Source organism: Triticum urartu, chromosome 5, assembly GCF_003073215.2.
Source record: "Triticum urartu cultivar G1812 chromosome 5, Tu2.1, whole genome shotgun sequence".
Classification (NCBI taxonomy): domain Eukaryota; kingdom Viridiplantae; phylum Streptophyta; class Magnoliopsida; order Poales; family Poaceae; genus Triticum; species Triticum urartu.
Window position 1 is genome coordinate 329,685,578 of NC_053026.1, and position 19,998 is coordinate 329,705,575.

The 19,998-nt window shown below is 45.1% G+C and overlaps 1 protein-coding gene across 1 annotated transcript; it reads left to right on the forward strand.

Annotated features, from left to right (window-relative positions):
* Positions 1-12,120: 12,120 nt before the first annotated feature.
* LOC125507014 (F-box protein At1g47056-like) lies at positions 12,121-14,109 on the forward strand (the record flags this gene model as incomplete). Its single annotated transcript, XM_048671715.1, has 1 exon — positions 12,121-14,109. A coding segment is annotated over one exon (1,713 nt), but the record flags the coding sequence as incomplete, so codon positions are not given.
* Between the last annotated feature and the right edge of the window lie 5,889 nt (positions 14,110-19,998).

The following is a 19,998-nucleotide window of genomic DNA, read 5'->3' on the forward strand; positions in this document are numbered from 1 at the left end:
TTGTGGGTTGGTTATCAATGTTTTTCTTACAATGTACACTCCACCAAACAGAAGCAAAACTAGTAAATGCTCTAATGGTAGCTCGTACTCTCTCAAGTTCAGAAAAATCATGGTGACTAAAAACTTGTTCTACTTCAAGCTCCCAAGCTAGATAAATAGCAGGATTAAATCTACCCTCAAATGATGGTAAAGAGATAACCTGACCATATGCTTGTGTGTGTTGTCCCAACTCTCGTGATGGTGAAGATGTGTCCGTCGTCCAAGAACTTCTATCTCTGGAACCTGTCATGATTAGTAGAAACAAGAACCAAAATTCGAGAATAATGTTCCTATGAACTACTAGGATGTGGTTGTAAAGTGCTCACAGTAAAGCAAATATCAATATCTTACAAGTTCTTACCATGCGGCAGGTGGTGACAGGCAACCAGCGGTGTCAAATAACTCCGAAGATTGTGTAAAGCGATTGCCAGGGGAACGTGCGTATACACGGTGTAGAAATATGTGGAGCTGGGTTGGCTATATATGGTAGCAAAAGATTAGCAATAATCAATTCAGAGATGCAATGTTGAATAAACGCTCAACGACGGTACTGTGCTGGTCCTAGGCTAGACCGAACTAGAGACGCGAGCCTAGAACACTAATGAGGTCACTTCGTAGCACAACCAGCATCAATGAAGAATACTAAGTAGCTCTGGACAGCAAGATATAAGTGAAGATCACAACGGCAGTAAAGATAATGATGTGAAACAACAACCAAGCTGTTTTACTGAACAGTGCACAAAACAGATTCCAATCCGAATTCAACTACGAGATTGAGTCTAAAAAGATCCGAATTTTGTTTTTTTTTCTCTTTTTTTTCCTCACACTTTTTTTTCTTTCTCTCCTTTTTTTCTCTGACTTTTTTTTCTCTTTTTTTTCTCTCGTTTTTTTTCTCTCTTTTTTTCTCCCTCTTTCCAAAACAAACTAGATAAGATGCAGATTGGATCAAGTGAAGATGTGAACGATCTCAACTATTATTATGACAATGAATGGTGGGTAGCACGTGGTGGAAATTGATGGATGGGTGGTGGGCAGCGGAAGAGATAATGATGCAGCAGTGGCGTGACTAATGTGAACAGAACTCGAAACTCTAAACGAACTAGACACTAAGACCAGCAACTCGACACGACGATGCAACCGATAATTCAACTATGCAAGCAATGAAAAGAAAATTGCAAAGGCTCAGACTGGCTTGGACCAAGGATGAATAGATCTAACTCTTTTTTGTGGCTTTTTCTTGGACAATAGGTAAGAAAATAAATCTAATCTAGGAAAACTGGAAATTCTCACCGAGCAACCTAAAAACTGATACCACTTGATAGAGGCGAGGGTCCCGATCTTTCGATGAGATGATAACTATCGATTTGGTGGAGACGACTTTGACGATCCGACTACAAACGTGCACGACGTTGCGCCTTAGCAATCGCTAAACCAATCTCCTGAGGTTACTGACGATGTCGGAAGCACGGTCAGCCTGACCACGAAGGTCTATTCCTGCAAGCAATCGAAGAACGAGCAAGAATATGATAAGGCAATCTGAATATTGCAAATATATATGAGGTATTGATAATGGTGGGGATCCATAAGCGGTCTTGGTCTGGTCGTTGGACACAAACGAAGTACACGAAGTTGCAATGGCTAACTTTTAACTAAACAAATCCCAAGGAAAAAGCTACTAGATGGATCTACTTATATAGGAGCAAGGGGTGGCGGACAAGGAGGTGGGAGGACGTCCCAAGGCAGTCTAAAACTAACCCTAGGTCGTACAAGGCTCATGGGCCCAAGTGGAGGTGATGCAACACCTTTGGGCTTGTAGTTTGACTCGGATTCTGCTGCAACGTCAGATTGTTTCGTCCGTAACTCAACGCTCCGGATGAATTTGAAGGTGAATCCAATTGGGTTGGAAAGAGCACGAAATCTAGTTTCCAACAAAAAAAGAATCACCCAATTCGGAGTCCGTATGAAAAAGTTGTTGGCGTTTTGAGTCAGGTATGTCTGTGCAGTCCGAATCTGAATCCAGAACGTGAGAGACTTGGACTCTATCTTCTCTTGGCCCAAAAGTGACGTGAGAGGACTTTTTGAACACAACCTAAACTTCTCCTTTTCCCTTATCTTCATATGTGGATTGTACAAATGTCCCATACACCTGCAATTAGACAAAACACAAAAGTGTGTGAAGTATTTTTGTTCTGGATAACATAAATAGATTATTGAATAGTTTGCATTAGAAATCACCTGACAAATATGCATGTATGCAATATTTTTGGTCGTATCCAAGGTAGTCATGTCCTCATCAAGAAACCTAGATCGGGAGTTCCGTCGCCAGAAGCCTCCGTAGCCATCGAAAACCAATCTAGACCCGTTCCGGCACCCTGCCGGAGGGGGGAATCCCTCTCCGGTGTCCATCTTCATCATCCCGGCGCTCTCCATGACGAGGAGGGAGTAGTTCACCCTCGGGACTGAGGGTATGTACCAATAGCTATGTGTTTGATCTCTCTCTCTCTCTCATGTTCTTGATTTGGCATGATCTTGATGTATCGCGAGCTTTGCTATTATAGTTGGATCTTATGATGTTTCTCCCCCTCTACTCTCTTGTGATGAAATGAGTTTTCCCTTTGAAGCTATCTTATCGGATTGAGTCTTTAAGGATTTGAGAACACTTGATGTATGTCTTGCATGTGCTTATCTGTGGTGACAATGGGATATCACGTGATCCACTTGATGTATGTTTTGGTGATCAACTTGCGAGTTCCGTGACCTCGTGAACTTATGCATATGGGTTGGCACGCGTTTTTGTCTTGACTCTCCGGTAGAAACTTTGGGGCACTCTTTGAAGTTCTTTGTGTTGGTTGAATAGATGATTCTGAGATTGTGTGATGCATATCGTATAATCATACCCGCGGATACTTGAGGTGACATTGGAGTATCTAGGCGACATTAGGGTTTTGGTTGACTTGTGTCTTAAGGTGTTATTTTACTATGAACTCTAGGGCTGTTTGTGACAATTATAGGAATAGCCCAACGGATTGATCGGAAAGAATAACTTTGAGGTGGTTTCGTAACCTATAATAATCTCTTTATTTATTCTTCGCTATTAGTGACTTTGGAGTGACTCTTTGTTGCATGTTGAGGGATAGTTATATGATCCAGTTATGTTACTATTGTTGAGAGAACTTGTAGTAGTGAAAGTATGAACCCTAGGCCTTGTTTCCTAGCATTGCAATACCGTTTACGCTCACTTTTACCACTTTCTACCTTGCTGTTTTTATATTTTCAGATTACAAAAACCATTATCTACTATCCATATTGCACTTGTATCACCATCTCTTCGCCGAACTAGTGCGCCTATACAATTTCCCATTGTACTGGGTGTGTTGGGGACACAAGAGACTCTTTGTTATTTAGTTGCAGGGTTGCTTGAGAGAGACCATCTTCATCCTACACCTCCCATGGATTGATAAACCTTATGTCATCCACTTGAGGTAAATTTGCTACTGTCCTACAAACCTTTGCACTTGGAGGCCCAACAACGTCTACAAAAAAAGGTTGTGTAGTAGACATCACCCCTCACCCTCGCCCGCCACCCCCTCGGCCCCTCCGGTACATTCCCCATTCACACCTACACAAGCTCCTCCGCGTCTATGCCATGGCACCGCCTATCGCAGCGGTAAACACTTAGCTCGATGCCTGCCCTCGCCGCCAGGCTGCCGGCAAAGCCCACCGCATTTCACCACTTCCGCTTGCCGCCGCCTATCGCCATCGACTCTCTTAGCGCTGCTCATGGTCGACCCAGCTCCGCTCGGTTGGGGAATTTGTCGTACTGAGGATTCTTTCTCATGGACGACAAGGTAACTAGTTTAACAAGATATTATCTCATCTCTTATCCCAGTTCATCTGCCTCCTTTAATCACCCGGTGGAAATCACCGTGAATTCATTTTTATTCGAGCTGGTTTGAGGGTTTTCTTTCATTCATATAATGTACAGTGCGCCGACACTTCAGGACTTTGCGACCGCTGCCAGAGATTTCATCTCTCCGTACCAGATAACTTGAGCACGCGCGCGGTATGTTCAATCTCACCCTAAATCGGTTGGCATGGCCTACTTTCCTGAACATATTCTAAATATTGCTACATTTGGATAAAAGGTGCCACATGCACCATCTACGTCAAAGGGGATTTTCCCCCTCTTCTTTCTATATTAGGCAAATTAATGATGTATTGTTCTTTCGATTATTCTCATTTTTACATGACATCATGTTTACCCTATCTGTTTAATTATAGATTTTTGTCCTTCGATTTCAACTATTGTACAGTTCTTTCAATTTGGGTCCATATTTGCATGTTGCCATATTTTCTTTAACAATCCTACCATTTTCTGTAGAACATCCCTCGCTATGCAACAGATTATGTAGTGCACAATTTTTCCCTTTACATACATCAAGGCTCCACGGATGGCATACTGCACACAAACCATGGATTTGCAATCGTTGCTACTATAAGACTTGATGAACGTGGTGACTCCTATTTTGGCACTGGCTTTTGGAATGAAATTGCAAAGTTTTATGTAATGAAAGCTGGCACTAAAATTGCACTGCACATAAAAGGGCCTGGTCATGAGATATATGCTAACTTCCCCGACAAAATCATCCGTCCAGACTTTGTTCGAAGTAAGTTTTCTTTGCAACTATCTGCATATGTTGACTTACCCCGCAATTTCAAATGAATTGTGTAGTATTTAAGCAACCAATTGTTATTCCCTTTTCTTACTATATGCCTACCTAATAACTTCTTACCAATACACTTTTATATTGCCCTGTTTTAACTAAATATTCCTTGTACTCCCATTTCTATCAGAAAGCGCCGCTGACAAGGAGACTCCGGAGGTGGAGAACGGGGCTACAACAAGCGGAGGCGGGGCGAGCTAGAACCGCAAGCGACTCCAGCAGGCCTAGACTTAATCAGCAGCCTCCCTGATGATATGTTGAGAGTCATCGTCTCCCTCCTCCCAATCAAATCTGGGGCACGTACAACCCTCCTTTCCCGGCAGTGGCGCCCGTATGGAAGCCCTCTTGACCTCATCGACACCCACGAGCTCTGCCATGGCTATCGCAAAAGTTTGGATGCGTTCTCCAAGATCCTCGGCAGTCACCTTGGCCCAACCAAAGGCCTTAGAATGGGCAAGTTCCATTCCAATGGCAAGGACCGAGCCAAGCTTGACGACTAGTTCCGATCCCCCGCCCTAGATCAGCTCGAGGAGCTCACTTTTGATGATGGGCATATGCGGTCGCTGCCAACGTCCGCACTCCACCTTGCGCCCACGCGACGCGTCGCCAAGTTCAGGAACTGCCATTTCCCGCCCCTTAATGACGCGCCCGCTCTTATTCTACCACGACTGAAGCACCTTGAGCTCGTCGCCGTCTACCTCTCAAAGGGTGACATGGAGCGCCTGCTCCGTGGCTGTACTACACTCGAGTACCTTCGTCTTCAGGCGATCAATGGGTTGAGTACCTTCCACATCACCTTCATGACTCTCCGTACTATTTATGTGTGTTGCTGGTGCGGCAGGAAGACATCACAAGATGTGTACCACGGTATGGTCATCCAGGACACACCTGCACTTGAGAGATTACTTGTAGTTGATCCAGAAGGTTCAACAAGAATCAATGTCATTTCTGCCCCAAAATTGACAGTGGTGGGCTACTCGTCTGACAAATGCTTCGAACTTGTTATTGGATCCACATCCGTTCAGGTACAACAGCCGCCTTCTAACTCTCCTTCCAGAAATTAACATTATTTCTAATTTTGAAGATGTTTGTTCGTCTGTCATTCGGAAAATGATTCCGACAAGCTTGACCCTGAAACTGCACATAGTGAAGGTCTTGGCACTAGAGTCTATCGGGCCCGACCTGGAGCAAGTTGTCAGTTTCCTGAGATGCTTTCCGTGCCTGGAGAAGCTATATATCGAGGTGATGTTCCTTTCCTGTTAAATGTTAACCATAAGGGAGTTCAATTTGTGACACCTTTTTCTAAGTTTACAATGACAATGTACTACGATTTCTGAAGGTTCTTTTGGACGATTTCAGTACATACATGCCCCCCCATATTCGTTGCTTGATCCATATGGTTACAATCAATAAGCATTTCTCCTTTGGATTCATCTGTACTAGTTTTCTTAGGGAACTTTTCATCCACTCCAACCTCTTGTGAAGAAGGCTACATTTTTCTAGAATGTAATCAAATGCCCATGTTAATCATGTCAGATCAAAGATGGCATGTTAGTGCATTTTACAAATCCTGTAAACCAAATAGCTAGGCCTGTAGTAATGTTCAAAACTGCATGTAGGCACTAACACGTTTTCTTCTTTTGCAGATAAGATTAGGCCCAGTGGTGGATAATGTGATACAATATAACAATCACGTCGAATGCCTAGATCTACATCTCTCAGAAATTACTTTGAACTCCTACTGAGGGACCTTACCAGAGATTATATTCGCCAGGTTCTTTGTTCTCAAAGTAAGGGTGCTGAAGGAAATGAGGTTTGCCCTACATTTATTTCGCAAAAATGAATGGTTTGTTGATCAGCGCCGCCGCCTGCGGTAGAATGGAGTAGGCTCCAAAAATGTTGAATTTCATTTTGGAACTTCAGATGACAGAGTAATCGGAAGTCATCGTGTCAACCCCATACATGACTTCTCAGTGGCTGACCCGTTTGCAAAAATTGTGAGGTTTTGAAGCCAGACTTAGAAGCGGTGATATTAGTTTGAACCTCTCTGATATCCATGTCTAGCGGATCAGCGCGGGCGTTTGCAGCTGATGAGCTAAATTTCATTTCTAATATCAGTTTGAACCTTGTAATATTTGAATTTGAGCCATATAACTCTGGAATTTGAACCTTGTAACATTCCAAGCTTTTGTGGTACAATCGTTGAAATGGCATCGTATGAGACTCGTAAATTGCTAGCACTATTTTGACCTTAATATGCAATGGTCTTAGATTTTATTAACCATTCTCGAATCAGTTTACCTTGTCGATCTCACAGCACACTATCTGTATAGCTAACTCGACTGCGATCTTTGACATTATTGCACACAGATGGTTTCTTCCACCGTGTGCACTGTAGAGCGCAGAATTAATTATCGCACTCGAGTGTTCATCATCACCCTTCTGTGTAACTTTGACCTCATCACCCAAGGGTAAACTTATGACCGAAGTCATTCCACACACTTTGTTTTTACAAAGCTTTTTGCCAATAAACGCCCACGATTTGCCCCTCTTCTAGCCGGGCGGGAAGCTTGCGCGGTAGCGCGGGAACAGGCTCACCGACGATACATTTGGCGCCTCTTTGAGCCCACGCGTGTGGTGCGGTGTTGTCAAGCGTGCACTGGAATCCTCCGCTATGAACGACGTGACAACACGTGACGATTACAGGCCGGTCGGCCCCCATTTATTACAGCGGCCATTTAACCTACCCTTGTGTCTCTTCAACCTTTCGATCGCGCCCCACCATTGCAAGAAGCACACCCACCATGAGAAATTCTTAGAGGGTATCCTGCGTGGCTCCAATGGCGCTCCAAGCGGCTGCCGGCGACGAGCAGCAGTTCACCATGCGTGCCATGGTGGACACCCACATAAGGTTTATGGACCTCTCGGTGGTGTACACCAACGACCCGGTCTGGGTGGAGCACTCCATCCACATCATGGAGCTGTTGCTTGCCGCTGAGAAGTACAAGGTGGTCGGGTTCGACCTCGAGTACACTCGCGCTCGTGCCGGATCTCGTCCCAAGGTCGTTGTCGCCTAGATGTGCGTGCGCCACCACGTCCTCGTCTACCACTACTGCCTGACCACAAGGCCTTGCGAGCGTTTCGCCAGGTTTGTCAACAACCCCCACTACATGTTTGCTATGGTGGACATCACCAACGATGTAAAGGCGCTCGAGAATTCGGGCACTGCCTGCCAGAATCTTGTCGACATCTAGGGCCAATACAAGATCTGGGGCAGCAATGAGCATGAGAAGGACTCATTGGTTCACCTCGCCGAGGCCATCATCGACCCCTACTACAGAGACATGAAGAATTCGTGCAACAAGGACAAGCGTGTCTGGCACTCGGCCTGGATGGAGAAACTTGACAAAGCTCACGTTGTGTACGTGGCCAAGGAGGCGTACACGAGCTACGACATGTACAGACGGATCATTGACATGGGGAAGTGTCTCCTTCCCCAAAACGGCCAGAGATCCAGCCGGAAGCAAAGCAATGGCAAGTGTCATCACAACAATAAGTAGATGATTAGATCCTCATTTCTCCTACTTTAGTATGCATGTAATTGCTTTCTTTGGTGTGTGGAAATGTTATGTGTGTAGTCACTTATGTAATTATATGCTTAATTTGGTTATGCAATGCTATCATTTTAAGTATATATGTTGATACTCTGTAGACAGAGCGTAGATATTGTGCGGACAAAGAAAATCACATCGCACACGGACTAAACAATGGAACCCGTCGGTGATGTTTTCATCAATCACTCACAATTGTATACCAGCAATCGTTTGGTCACAACACACACGGCTTGTTAGCAATAATCGTCTGTTTTGTTATCGGTCTTCGCACACGTTTTCGATTACAGACTTGTTTGCCTCGTATCACACACATCTTGTTCATTTGAACCGTTTCTGTTCTCATGTCTCAACGCAAAAACAGTTCATCCGAGTGAACCGCATGCCGTATATCACACACACCTTTGATTTGGCTAACCGTTTCTTTTGTGTTGCCTAATCACAAACAATTCATCCGAGTGAACCGTATGTTGTACATCGCACACACCTTCATCTGGATGCTCGTTTCTTTTGTTCCTCCTCATCACAAACGGTTAACTGAACTGAACCGTATGCCCTGCATCGCACACGCAACTAAAATCTGAACCGTGTTTGATGCATCCTTCATCGCAAATGTTTTGCACCTATTTTGACGGGGTTTTTACACCGCCGTTTGCGATTATGGCATCACACACAGTTTCGTCGAAGGGTCTCTGATCGTAGTGTCGCGTTAGCAGCATCCTGCAGTAGTGCATACGCCTACAATTACGCATCAGGTTCGCAACAAGGATTCCAGACTCCACCACATACACAGGAGTCGCAGACACAGGAAGCCGAAGGGGAGTACGGTCACGGTCTTCGTGTAACTCGACCACCTAATCGCTTGATGCTTTCCGGTCCTAAGGAAAGGCCAGGTGGTCGTCGTCGACTAGGTGATTCATCCATCTACGTGTGCGACCTATTGTATCTACCTATTTCAGTTTCAGACTTTCCGATTGATGTAAGAAACATCTATGTATGCTAATATAAAAATGCACCTGAATTCTAACATTAAATTAGAGAAATAAATATAGCATCAGTAGTGTGTTGTATCGGATCACCTCTGGACCAGAATGACAAAAAAGACCACCTCGGTTCCTGCATGGTACATGCCGCTACTAGACCAGGCGGCAACAATGTTTCCTGCCTATATCTCCCACCATACTTTCCCGCTTCTGAGTTCCCGCGTATACCTCGCACCGCCGTTTCCTGCCTATATCTCCCGCCATACTTTCCCACTTCTGAGGTCCCGCCTATTCTTCTCTTCTGAATCTATAAAACCCCTCCACACTAAGATTGGTACACACTTCAATGTAGTCTCATCAAGATGTCTGGTTATCCTTTTGATAGTAGTTTTCACCCTAGTATGTCCCAATGTCTTCTATGTTTAGCCGCCGATTTCAAGAGAGACAATACAATAGTTTCATGGGATGAACTCATCAGTAGTGACACCCTCATGAATGAGCTGAGTCACGCATTATCTAGGTGTGGGTGGCCTTCCAGGACCTTTGAGGAGATACGGAAAGAACTTCTCAGGTTGCATGGAAGATGGAAGAAGATACAACATAAGAGTGAATCACACCTGAAGTTTGCAGCAAAACATACTTTTTTATGGACTGCTGACAACGAGGATGAAGACATGTCTTCATGCCCAGCACCAAGGCCACAACTACCGCATCGTCGAAGGGCAAGAGTTCTGCATCGTCGAAGGGCAAGAGTTCTCCATCATCCAAGGGCAAGAGTTCTGCAAGGACAAGAGTTATGCATTGTCGAAGGGAAAGAGTTCTGCATCATCCAAGGGCAAGAGTTCTGCATCGTCGAAGAGCAAGAGTTCTGCATCATCCAAGGGCGAAGAAGATGCCTTCATGTAGTTTTTAAGCTATATTTTTAGTTTTTAAGTTCAATTCTACCATTTAATTTAGATGTACTTGCATTATTAGTTTATACTATCTTATTGTAGGGCATTATGTTCTATCTTAATTTGGTGTTATAGTTGTTGCACGATGTTCGATAATTAGTTTGTATTATTAAAGTGTTTTCGGGTGGGGAGAGAAGGAAAGAAGGAAAAATTGGCAGGAAAGAAAATGACTGAAAGAATTTATCGCGGGAAAGAAAATGGCGGCAAGAAAATGCCACATTTGATTCCAAAACTATTTTTTTCAATACGACACGGTATAACTATAAATAAGATATATTGTACTATTGAAATACAACTACATTTAACTAGTGAAATAAAGCTACATTAAATTGCCAAAATTAAGATACAAACGATTGCGAAAATTAAAATACTACCACAGGTATCTACTGAGTCCAGTGTGGATATTTTCCTTTTCCATCGCCAGCTTCTTCTGCTGCCTTGGCCTCACGAGCCCTTTCTTTCTTTTTCTGTCTCTCTGCCTCACGAGCCTCCTTTCGCAGTCATTCCTGCTCCTCCATACGACGAGCCTCTTCCCTTTTTCTCTTCAGTAAATCCCCAAAGTAGCCCTTTTGCTCGACATAGTGTTCTTTTAACTCTCTTTCTTGCTCTGCTTTCTCCTCCGCTTCCGCCTTTTCACGTCGCTCTTCTGTGTAGAAACTATCCCATGCACGGCGACTTCTTTCATGAATCTCAGTGACTGCCCAAGTCGGCATCTCTGTGTCAATCCAACAATAGTACATGCACAGAGGCGGAGAAGACTACAACAAGAACAAGAATGTTAATGAAGAATCAACCAAAAACCAACAATATATCTATTCGTGATGGTTAAAGCATACCGGAGGCTTGTCGTACTTTGAACTAGCTACGGGTGGATATTCCTCATAATTGGCGCACATGAAAAGCTTCATGCCCAACCAATCTGAAAAATCCGTCACCTTTTTCACCTTGCAAAGATCGCCACACCAACACTGCACGACTGCAACCCCCGGAGGCAAACTTGCATTCTTCACTTTCCTCGGCCTAATGCTTTGATCTGAGCTAAGCAAACTCATACGATTGAAAAAAGTGTGACACACTTTGCGCGGTGGTGATTTCGAGGGTGCTTGGACGACAGATGAAGAGAGAGCCTCGGTGCCTCGTTTTATAGGCTCAAACGACAAATGATGGCGAGAAAATAGGCACAAACAGACGAAATTTTAGGTCGGAAATATGCGTAATCCCAAACAGTGCAACCAGTGCAGAGGAGCACCACTGAGTGTCGGCACAAGGCGTCAAAAATTCACCCGCAGCAACAGCATCGGATTCCCGCACGTGAGAATCTGTCTCGTCGGTCGCAGCAATCAGCGCCGTCTGCAACAGGCGATGCTGTCAGAGCGCATGCAACAGCTACAGTGCTGCCGCCTCATGTAGTGGCGATGTGGCCCACGCCTCATCGCGCGTGCAGCAGGACCTGTTGGCCTAGGAGCGGCGGGAGCAACGATGGCCGCCTTGTATGGTGGCGGCGGGCCCACCTGCCCTGGCCCGTTTCGTCCCGGCTCGAGCCGGTCCAAAAACCCGTTTTACCCGGGCGGCCGCCTTTAGGCGTGGCGGCATGGCCCACCGCCTCCAGGCGTAGCGGCAGGTGCCACGTGTCGCCTGCCGCGCGTGCCGCCACGGTTGAGGGGGTCCTTTTTGACAATTTTATCCATAAGTAGTCCTTTTTGGCAATAGCATTTGGCATGGGGTTTTTGGGACAAAAAGTCGCATGCTTATGGGTATTCTAGAGAAAAAAACCGTGTACCCCGGACGGAGCACTTAACCGGATTTAATAACCCTCGCGTCCGTAGCATCTCTTCCTCCATCTCTTCCTCCCTTTCCCCAATCCCCCACCCGACCCCAACTCCTCCGTTCCTCCGCCTCGCCCGCAGATCCGCCACCACCGTCCCCTTCCCCCTCCCCCCTGGGCCAGTGCCCCTCCGCTCCCCCCTACCACCACCACCGCAAGCCCCCTCCTACGCCGCCGTCCCCCACCGCGCAGGCAGCGTCGCCTCGTTTCTGCAGCGCCGCAGCCGCCGAGGACGCGGCCGCGGAGGATGACTACACTTCTGACCTCCCCGAGGAGCTACTCGCCGTCGTCTTCGGGCTCCTCGGCTCGGGCGACCGCAAGCGCTGCTCCCTGGTGTGCCGCCGCTGGCTCGCCACCGAGGCCTCCTCGCGCCTGCGCCTCGCCCTCGACGCGCGGGCGCCGCTCCTCGCCGCGGCCCCGGCCATCCTCGCGCGCTTCTCCTCCGTATCCAAGCTCGCGCTCAAGTGCGACCGCCGCGCGGAGAGCGTCGGCGATCCCGCGCTCGCGCTCGTCGCGCATCGCCTCGGCCCCGGCCTTCGCCGCCTCAAGCTCCGCTCCGTCCGTGCTGTCACCGACCACGGCGTCGCCGCCCTCGCCGCCGCGGCTATAAACCTCCGCAAGCTCTCAGTTGGGTCATGTACCTTCGGCGCCAAGGGGATCGAGGCAGTTCTCCGGTCCTGCCCCCAACTCGAGGAGCTCTCTGTCAAGCGGCTGCGTGGCCTAGCCGACTCAGAGCCCATCACCGTCTCCAGCCCTCGTCTCCAGTCTCTGGCCCTCAAAGAGCTCTATAACGGGCAGTGCTTCTCCTGTTTAATCACGTGCTCCCCCAACCTCAAAACCCTCAAGATCATCCGCTGCTCCGGTGATTGGGACCCGGTCCTCCAGGCGATCCCACAGGGTTCCTTGCTAGCCGAGCTTCATCTCGAAAAACTGCAGGTCAGTGACCTTGGTGTGGCGGCGCTATGTGGGCTAGAGGTCCTGTACCTTGCCAAGGCGCCGGAGGTCACAGATGTTGGTCTGGCAGCACTTGCCACCAAGTCGCCACGTCTACGCAAGCTGCATGTTGATGGATGGAAGGCGAATAGGATTGGCGACCGTGGGCTTGCAACCGTGGCGCAGAAATGTGCTGCTTTGCAGGAATTGGTCCTCATTGGTGTGAATTTGACATCGGCGAGTCTTGAGTTGATTGCTGCCAACTGCCCCACTCTTGAGCGGCTTGCGCTTTGCGGGTCTGACACATTTGGGGATGCAGAGATCTCTTGCGTGGCGACTAAGTGTGCTTCTCTGAGGAAGCTGTGCATCAAGGCATGCCCTGTGTCTGATGCCGGAATGGACAAGCTTGCAGCAGGCTGCCCACGCCTTGTCAAGGTGAAGGTGAAGAAGTGCCGTAGGGTGACGTTTGAGTGTGCTGAGCGGCTTCGTGCTAGTCGGCATGGTGCTCTTGCTGTGAATTTTGACACGCCAGGTGGTGCAGGCGAATTGCAAGATGCTAGTGTGGATGAGAGTGGTGTACTGGAGAATGCAGGGAGTGATGTGGTACAAGATGATTTTGATGATCAGATAGGGGTTCCTGACCTTCTGTGTGGCACCAGTGGCAGACCATCAGGGTGGAAAGCCCGGATTGTTGCTTTGATATCAAGGAGCTTGTCGGTTTCCATGTTTCGGAGACGTCCACGTGGGAGCTCCCATAACTCATGAGTCGCAAGAATTTTGTGCCATGGTTACTCCTGTCCTTTGATTCTTTTATGTTTGTTACATTGATTGATGCTGTTGTTGTTCTTTGTGATTGATGTTCTTGTCTTCCTTAATTGTACCATGAAGTTCTTCCTGGACCATCTAGATTGTTTAGAGGGTAATAATTATTTGATCTTGCTCTTTGTAGTAGCAGAGATCCTTGTTATGGCACAATGTAATCTTGTATAAGGTATTTTTTGGATTGGAAAATATGATATGGGAAGCCAGCACTATTGTCAACTTTCTGTCATTGTTTCTGCATGCTGGTATCTATGGTCTTCAGATGCAAGTGCTTATTAATTTGAGCTATGAAGACTAGAGATACTGATGATCAGAAGTCAACAATACGTGCATAGTACATCAGCTGATACTAAGATTTACAAGAGAGTTGGCCTTGAATTGAAAAATAATGATGTGAAGCAGCAATACTGTCAACTTTCTATCATGGTTTTGCGTGCTGGTTTCTCTAGTCTTCAAATGCAATTTCTTTATTACTATTAAGGACCTAGAAATAATAATGATCAGAAATCAACAATATATACATATGATTTTGAAGAGAGGTGCCTTTTGGGTCTATCAATGTTTGGATAGTCAAGTACTTTGTATATCGCTTTTCTTTTCTATTTAGTTACTCGTTCAGCATAAAAAAACTGTGCTTAGATGAAATCCTCTCTTTATAGTCTATACACGAGTTTTGAAGGCCTGTGGTGCCGACAGCTCTATTGGGGTGCCCTTATGTTCATGTAGACCAATAGATTTTGGTAGTGTTGGCTCCCCTGGAGATTCTTTCTAGTACATAAATGGAGTACAATGAAAAGTGTTGTTTGTGGAACAAATTATAATGGTTCAGTGAGTAACTTGTGCTTCACTAGTGGTGCAAATTTTATGCTATTGGATCCAATTGATGGGCTTGATTGTACATTCTGTTTTGTTGGGTGCTACTTTTTGTAGTGAGAAGCATTTACGGTAAGTGGGTTATCTTTTATGTGGTGCAAATATATATATCTGTTCTGTCCACTCTCTGATCATCGATCCTTTGCAGTGTGCGGTTGGAAACTGGAAAGAATCAAGCTGCATCAGAGCCACTTTGTGGAACTATATATGTAGTTAATGAAATTGATAGATTGTGGTCAACCTGGAATTTCTCCCCTTTCTGCATCGTTTGCTAGTCCTTTGTGTTTCCTGATACCGCGTTGGACCAGAGTTACTGGAACCATGGCATGCTACATCTCAATTGGCATCATTTGTGTTTCTAACTTTCTATGGAGAAGCATTCCTCCTCTCCACTGATTCCTTGACATGGACCTGAATGGTTTCAGAAGTTTCTCCCGCCTCCCGTTTTGTCACGACGCCTCAGACACGGTGTCTGGAAGGCGGAATATTCTCGATGGCGCACATAGAAAAGTTGAACGGGGGATGAAAAATGGAGCGACTGGTCAGTTTTCTAAAAATGTTTGGCCATTTCCCAGGCCACACGCCGGCAGTTGACTTTGGACCTGACCAGCGGAGTAGCAGACGCCGAATCCTTGCCGGTTCAACAGGCAAGCCTTCTTGAAGATGCATGGCTATGGCCTATGGCTGTAGCTTTCCTGGTCAAGACGCAGTTTCTTTCATTTTTGCGAGTGGCGCCACTTGACCACTTCCAAGTTGCGGACGTGGATGTTTTGCTGTTCTAGTGAGCATCGCTGTGCTTGTATGTTTCTGGATCAATGTATCTGCCTGGTCAAGAATGTGTAATAGTTTTGCTATTAGTTTACGGACGGCGATTAGCGCCAAAATTGCTTGTTTTTTGTGGTGAACGTTTGCTTAGCAGTTCCACTCGAGGTCTCGCTGGATTCTCCCCACCTGACCAAGAGCCGCCTCTTGGTTGTTTACTCGTTCTTCTTGATGTTGGATCCGCAAATTGTTTGTTGGATGTACGCTTCAAAGGAGAATTTTCAATAGTGAGATTGTTTTGTATGCTTGGCTCTTTTTTCCTCGAGCATTCCCAGAGTTGGTTTGACTCAAATTTGCACTATTATTTGCTTGTAAATGCAGAAGACTGAGCTAACGCTGGCCATGATCGCATGGAGCTGGGAGCATAAACATTAATTGAACCCGGAGAAAACGCAGCCACACATGGATGGAGATACTAGCGCACATGTGGATGGCATTACATCACATCAAAGAGAAGAATCATTGCCTGCTATGACGATCTCCCAACAAGATTGCCTGGAATCCGGAGGCAACAAGCGTTGCCATTTCGACTTTGGAGTTTGCAGCGGGAAACACATATTCTTTGCCACGGACGGCCCACTCTCATCGGTAATAAATAAAATAAAATTTACGGGCCTAGTGGCATGGTGGCGGGCCATTTCAGGCAATCATGGCAATCGGACTGCGTTCCTGATTTTACCGTTGCTTTTGCGATTGAAGACGAGAAAGAAAAAGATGATTACCAAGATTGTCCTGTTGAATACAATATCCATGCCTTGTGCTGTGAGCGGCGTCCACAATTTAAGGAACCTTGCTGTCCTAGTAAGCTAAGCCCCAGGTGCTATCTTGGCAAATCATATATACTACTCTGCCAACATACAAATGGGGCCCACATCCAAACAACAAAAGATGAGAAACGTATTTATACGAGCATTTCTGAATAATCTTGGAAGCTCCCTAAAAGAAGAAGAATCTGAAATTTCATACGAACGATTATGTACAAATGGCCACCTCAACACATGCAAAATAATGGCCACCTCCCTCCACTCAGATATCCCACGATTGATTGTTCTGTCTTTCATCCCATTGCGAATCTTCCTCACTAGAATGGTTGGGCGCGTTTTGCTGCGCCATTGGTGTTGTTGAGTTCTTATAATTTTTTTACTCATTCCATTTCAAAATATAAGGTGTATTAATTTTTTGAATAGTTAGTCTTTTAAGTTTGACCATATTTGTAGAGAAATATATCAATATCCATAATATCAAATTGGTATCATTAGATTTGGCATGAAATGAGTTTTCATATTTTATTTATTTAGTATTGTGGATGTCGATATTTTTGGCTCTCTACTTGGTCAAAGTTAAAGAAATTAGACTTCTCAAAAAATAAATGCACCTTGTATTTTGGAACTGCAGGAGTATTTTATTTGGCGGGGGGGGGGGGGGGGGGGGGGGGGGGGGGGGGGAATGGAGTACGGGTGAGAGTTTTTCCCCGCAGATAGAACTGCCACAAGAACGACTGCCGGGATTAGTTCTCCAGGTAGTTTCTTTGCCCTGATGAATGGTTTTTTTGCGGGAACCTGATGAATGTATTTGCCGGCACTTTATTTTCTACCGGCAGATTAGTCGTGGAGTAGGAACTACATCTACCGGTAGTTTGGCTGCTCGTACAAAGACATTTACCCAGCACGTAATATGCCAGCACATGTTGTTCCACAAGGAGTGCATTATATCCCTAGTTTAATATTCAATCACTATGTTGAGCCAATCAGGATAGATCAAACAGCTTATACATACATTTCAATCAATGTTAGTACATGCAAGGCCTCATTATATAACATTAAACGATCAAATACATATATATGCATGAAAAGACCATATATAAGGATGTTGTGCCACAAGGCAAAGTACACATGTTTAGAAAAGATACTGTGCCAAACAACCAAAATGAGCATACATTGGCTTATGTGTCAAAACAAACCACCAAAATGAGCGAAGTAAACTTGCCAACGTCCCCAGGCTCAATAAACAAGACATATTACATACGCCTTCTATCCCATAATATAACATCATTTGGCAAGCTAAAACAGTTTGCAAACAATCTTATATTGTGGGCCCGAGGGAGTATATATTGTAAGTCCACCAACTTGTTAGATCTTCCAAATCTCCAACAACCTGTAGATTTTCCAAACCTCTATCAACTTGTGTATCTTTAAGAAACCTGCAACATTATACATACGACACTACAATATATAAGCTTGTAGACCCGGGGCGGCGTTGATGAGGCCCGGAGCAGTCAGATCCGGCAGCACCAATGTGTGTGCCACCAGATCCAGGAATGACTAGGTCGAACAGATTCCATCAAATGGTAGGTGAGTGGAGGAAGAGAGGTAGGGGCGGCGGCACACAGGGAGGGAGGGGATGGGCCGGCAAGGATTAGGGTTTAGGAGGGACGACAGTGGGGTGGTTGGGGTGAGAGCGAGAGGGGGGGGGAGGTATGGGTGGAGGCTAGTCTCGATCTGGAGAAGGGATTTAGGGGAAAACTAGTTGGGCTCGGCGCCTATATTTCTTTTGGGTGCAAAATTTTTGTGCGTCTCCCGCCCTAGCGCACGTTTAGGCCCAATGTCTCCCGCCAAACAGTAGTCCCGGCAGATAATGGGTCGTGGGTTACTTATCCCGGAAGATAGGGTAACCTAAGAAGTGTGTGCAATCACTAGAAGTTGATATACCCTCGTTGCTCAACTTCTCCCGGCAGTTCTTCTGCCTTTAAGTATTTCTACCGACAATACAGTGATTCCTGGCAGATGATTTGCCCTTATTCTACCATTTCTCCCGGCAGTTAATTTCCCCCAATCAAGTGTTGTGGTGTAGTGTCTGCTAATCAACCCGTACTTATGTGGGGAAATTTTATGCGTTGGTGTCTGCATGTAACTCTATTTGTGCTACATTATCACATGTTGATGCTTCTTTTTTCTAGGTGGAGAGAGGGTGCACGGGGTTGACATGTTTCCATAGGCCGGTTTTATCGATTCATTTGAAAAATAATTGAACCAGTCAAAATCATGAACATAACTTAAATTGAGTACCTCAATCAAATGTAAAGCTCCCAAAATATGTTTCTATAGGTTGGCTTTGGCTGATTGATTTGAAAAATCGTTCACCCTATCAAAATCATGAACCGAATCCAAAATTGAATACCTCAATCGAATGTAAAAGCTCCAAAATTAAGGAGCTTAGTGAATTAAGACAATCGAATGAGAGAGCTCCTTAAGAAATTGATGAGCCGGTCAAAACCACATGACCCAGTTCCAAATTGGAGACCTTAATTGATTATGAGGCCTTAAAAATCAGGGAGCATAGTATTAAGGAGTATATAATGAATCAAAAGAATTAAATGAGAGATATCCTTGTGAAATTGTTGACCAAGTCAAAGTTGGATGACCCAATTCCAAATTGGAGACCTCAATTGATTGTGACGCCTTCAAAATTAGTGAGCATAGTGTATTTATAGATTGATGGTATCTCCTTGATTTGACTGTTCAAATTTAGAATTAGTTGTCTGTTTCAAATCTAACATTTGAAACTAGTTCATTTACTAGAAGACCATTACATAGTACAATGTATTCCCAATTCAAGATGGTGGAAAATAAATATCATGTACTAGAGGAATTTGTGATGATTTTCTCCCACAAAAAATAGGGGAATTTGCGATGATTTAAGTAGGACCCAAGATTATTGTTGTTCGTGTTGAATATGCATCAAATATTTTTTACAAGTAAGGTTACGCCTGGACTTTGAATTGTACCACATGTGGATAGGGTATGCAGTTGTGTTCAAGTTGAACACTTGTATCCTAGGCGTACTATATAATGTGGTGGTAGACACACAACATAACCTAGGCCAATGTAGTAGCATGGGCACATAGGGGGAGTTGGCGGTTTTGTGCTAGTGTCTGGGTGTTTGTATAAAGTACTGTAGCGGTATCATGGTAAGGAGCGCATGTGGTCATTGCCATAGGATATAGCGATGTTCGTGAACCTCATTAACTAAAAGGGGTGGCTTGCTGTCTAGGGGGCGATTGAATAGAGTAAGAAACTATCATTCTGCCATAACCTAGATGTCTATCCAAATTTAGTTGTTGACTATTTTTATAAGCTTATGTAATGGTACCTAGAACACCTTATGAAGGAAATATGCCCTAGAGGCAATAATAAAGTTGTTATTTTATATTTCCTTATTCATGATAAAGGTTTATTATTCATGCTAGAATTGTATTGATCGGAAACTTAAATACATGTGTGAATACATAAACAAACACCGTGTCCCTAGTGAGTCTCTACATGTCTGATAGCTCTATTTTTTACCGGTTTTGTAGAGGGGTTTGACTTGGTTTTCATCAAATTTTCATTATTTCTCAATTATTTCTAACACTAA